Source organism: Echeneis naucrates, chromosome 10, assembly GCF_900963305.1.
Source record: "Echeneis naucrates chromosome 10, fEcheNa1.1, whole genome shotgun sequence".
Lineage (NCBI taxonomy): Eukaryota > Metazoa > Chordata > Actinopteri > Carangiformes > Echeneidae > Echeneis > Echeneis naucrates.
This window is the reverse complement of record NC_042520.1, coordinates 11,631,992-11,635,390: the sequence shown is the minus strand read 5'-3', so window position 1 is coordinate 11,635,390 and position 3,399 is coordinate 11,631,992. Positions and strand designations below refer to the sequence as shown.

At 44.9% G+C, this 3,399-nt stretch overlaps 1 protein-coding gene across 1 annotated transcript; it reads left to right on the top strand.

Annotated features, from left to right (window-relative positions):
* Positions 1-73: 73 nt before the first annotated feature.
* ran (RAN, member RAS oncogene family) lies at positions 74-3,031 on the top strand. Its single transcript, XM_029512984.1, has 7 exons — positions 74-168; positions 1,109-1,166; positions 1,303-1,387; positions 1,800-1,925; positions 2,085-2,272; positions 2,365-2,535; positions 2,654-3,031. Exons 2-7 carry the CDS (start codon positions 1,134-1,136, stop codon positions 2,696-2,698), a joined length of 648 nt encoding a protein of 215 aa, XP_029368844.1. The 5' UTR covers positions 74-168; positions 1,109-1,133; the 3' UTR covers positions 2,699-3,031.
* Positions 3,032-3,399: the final 368 nt, after the last annotated feature.

The window sequence follows — 3,399 nt, the reverse complement described above, 5'->3', positions numbered from 1 at the left end:
CACTGCTGAATCATGCTCAGTGAACACTAAACTCAAGTACTTTTTTTTTTTTTTTTTTTTTTAACCGCTGCCATGGTCACATGATAAGGGCGGAAACTGACTCATAGTCCACGCCGAATCTCCCGCGAACGCAGCCATTTACTCTTTCCTCTCTTGGCAGTAGCACCGGTAAGTCTATTTTCTTTTTCTCGTTTTGGGCCATCCCCGACTTTAAGTTTGTGTTTGGGGGACAAGACGGCGAAAACAGTCCCAAACTTGGCGCCCTGGTTTGGGTCCGTGTGGCGCCTTTATGTGCTGCTCGGTGAGGCGGCAGCAGTCAGACTAGGCCATTGATTTCTCTTGTGTTAACTCGCAGCTAAGTTAGCCGTTAGCTCGTTGGAAAGAATGGCTTCATGCCGTGCTGGCTAACGAGGCTAACGAGGGCAGCGAGCTCAGCTCTCCCGCATCCCACCGCTTTGTTCTTCAGATCCGCTTCATTCCTCCCGTCAAGTGTGTCTATTATTGCGGGCATATCCAGACGTGGCTCTCCGGGATCAGCTCAGCCTGTGAACTTTGGTCCGTGTTTAGCTCGGGGCCGCCGAGGAACACATTGGTCGGCTCTCCCGGTCCGATTGTTCCAGTCGAACAAGAAAAAGTGCGGTCTCGCGTCGTATGGCGCACTCAAACTAATGTTGGCTAGCCTCTTAGCTAGCTAGCCACCATTAGCCTTGAAACGTGTTTTCGGGATCGAGCCAGATGTCTGTTAAACCATTTTCACCGAACAGCGATGCGCATATTTTCCAGTTTTTACTGACCTAAAAACGCATTCAGGTGTTAGCATAACGTCAACGTGACATGGTAACGTGTCGGACCGTTGGCACACAGAAAATGCTAGAACTAGGTGAGGAATTTAGCTCCCGGATGTAAAGTGCACCACTTTTAAAATCGCCAAAAAAAACAACAAACGACAGATTTTTGCCGCGTCTTTTAACTTATCTTAGATCGGTATCGGATGAGCTAGTTGCTAACACGGCTAGCCCAGCGCACGGCTGGCTGTGTAACTTAGCCGATAGGAAGGAGGGAGGATGGAAAACGTGCTAACCATCCCGCCTTGTTTTCTTCCACTTAGAAAAATCGCAACCACGGCGGACTCAATGGCACAGTGTATACCGGTGGCGGTGTTTAAGGTAAGAGTTTTACTCTGAAGCATCGCTTAAAAGTTGTTCATCTGTATTTAAAGTGTGGAGGAAGATATTTGTCAGAGCTTGGCTTGCTCTGCCAAACCAGTATCAACCAGTCTAAACTAACTGTGCTTGCTCATAGCTGGTGTTAGTAGGGGATGGAGGCACTGGGAAAACGACTTTTGTGAAGAGGCACATCACAGGAGAGTTTGAGAAGAAATATGTTGGTGAGTACATCTGTGTTGTGACATGAATGATGCCACATGTTAAAGATGATGCGTGAGGAGTTAACACAAACTCCACTGATGCTTGGCCATTTACACCGAACCATTATGTGTCAGTCTTTATCAGGCTCAGATATTCACTAGTGGCCTCTGGACCAAAACCTTAGCTGTAGACACCCGCTGAGCCCTCTGGGTTGAGTTATTGGCTGAGAAACAACTAAGTAGACTGCAGAAATGCTGAGGTAGTGGCAGGGGTTGTCCATCAGGGAACACAGAAGTTGAATTTACAATGTCAAAATGTCCAAAGTAACATGAATCTAGGTCACAAATGAACCAAGGCTGTTTGTATTAACAAGTTCATATAATTTTTTTCAAACTTTTTCTCTTTCTCACTTGTGTTTACTTGTGACTCTAGCTACCCTGGGAGTAGAGGTGCACCCGCTGGTGTTCCACACTAACAGAGGAGCCATCAAGTACAATGTGTGGGACACAGCTGGTCAGGAGAAGTTTGGAGGCCTGAGGGATGGCTACTACATTCAAGGTGCCATTTCATTTCCCTTAACATGCAACAGTTAATCGAGAAGTCTATTCAGTTTTGAAGTCAGTAACATTTAAATGGCACCCCCCCCCTCCTCACTGTTTTTTTTTTTTTTCTCCTCCCCCCCTTCCTATCCACTCCAAACAACTATTGTGTCCACAGCTCAGTGTGCCATCATCATGTTTGATGTAACCTCTCGAGTCACCTATAAGAACGTGCCCAACTGGCATCGTGACTTGGTCCGTGTCTGTGAGAACATTCCCATCGTCCTCTGTGGCAACAAGGTCGACATCAAAGACAGGAAAGTCAAAGCCAAGAGCATTGTCTTTCACCGCAAGAAGAACCTGCAGGTAAATACTGCTCCCAAAGCTATTATGTATCCACCTCCATGAATGGTTTGGTTTGAATAATTTCTAACGGATGTACACCATTCTACTTCCAGTACTACGACATTTCTGCCAAGAGTAACTATAACTTTGAGAAGCCTTTCCTGTGGCTAGCAAGGAAGTTGATTGGTGATCCTAACCTGGAATTTGTGGCAATGCCTGCCCTCGCTCCCCCAGAGGTCCAAATGGACCCAACCCTTGCCGCTAAGTATGAGGAAGAGCTTCAAGTGAGTATGCCTGTAGAGTCTCTATGTTCTGTGTTGTTGTATTTGTCAATTTCCAATCTAGTGGCTTTGCTTGAGGGAAGCATGTGCAAACTGATTTATCTTGTTGCGCTACCTCCAGGTTGCATCACAAACAGCACTCCCAGATGAAGAAGATGACCTCTAACCTGTTACCTGAATTTTCCCTCTCCCTCCCAACCGTGGAAAGGAATTTGTTGGAGTCTTGCCCCCTTTACTGTAAAATCCCTTTTCAGATTTTTTATTTTTGAATTTTTCTGTTTGTTTTAAAACTTAGGAAAAAAACTCGGTGGAAAAGTTGTGGTTATAATTTCACTGTATAAGACACACCCCATCCTAGTGTTGTCGTTGGCATGGCAACGTGCTACTCTTCATCGTCGAGCACCCTCCACTGCACTTACCCAGCTCACATAATGCTGTAGTACGGTGTACTGGAAGCACTAAGGGGAGTAAACTTTGAATAAAAACATTCTCAATATAACATGTATTTGTTTTTTATTTCTCTGAACGGCAGAGTCTGAAATCAGAGGTACTATTTGAATTGAAAGGAACACCAGTAAGATCTTCATGGAAGGAGACACACTGAATGCTCTGAGTGTTGTCCTGCCAGGCTGTGACACCATCAATTAGCATACCTCATACACCAATTACATATTTGAACTTTGCTCCACAAAGTAAATCCCTTTTGCCATAAAGATTTCAACAATTCCTAATATAATATTGGTCAGGAACCACAGTATGCTCATTGGCACAAATCTGTGCTGAGCTGTATTTTCTGAAATCTGGTGCACATAAACATGTTTTTAGAGTTCCATGGAAGTTGATTTATCACAGAACATTTGTTTCCTG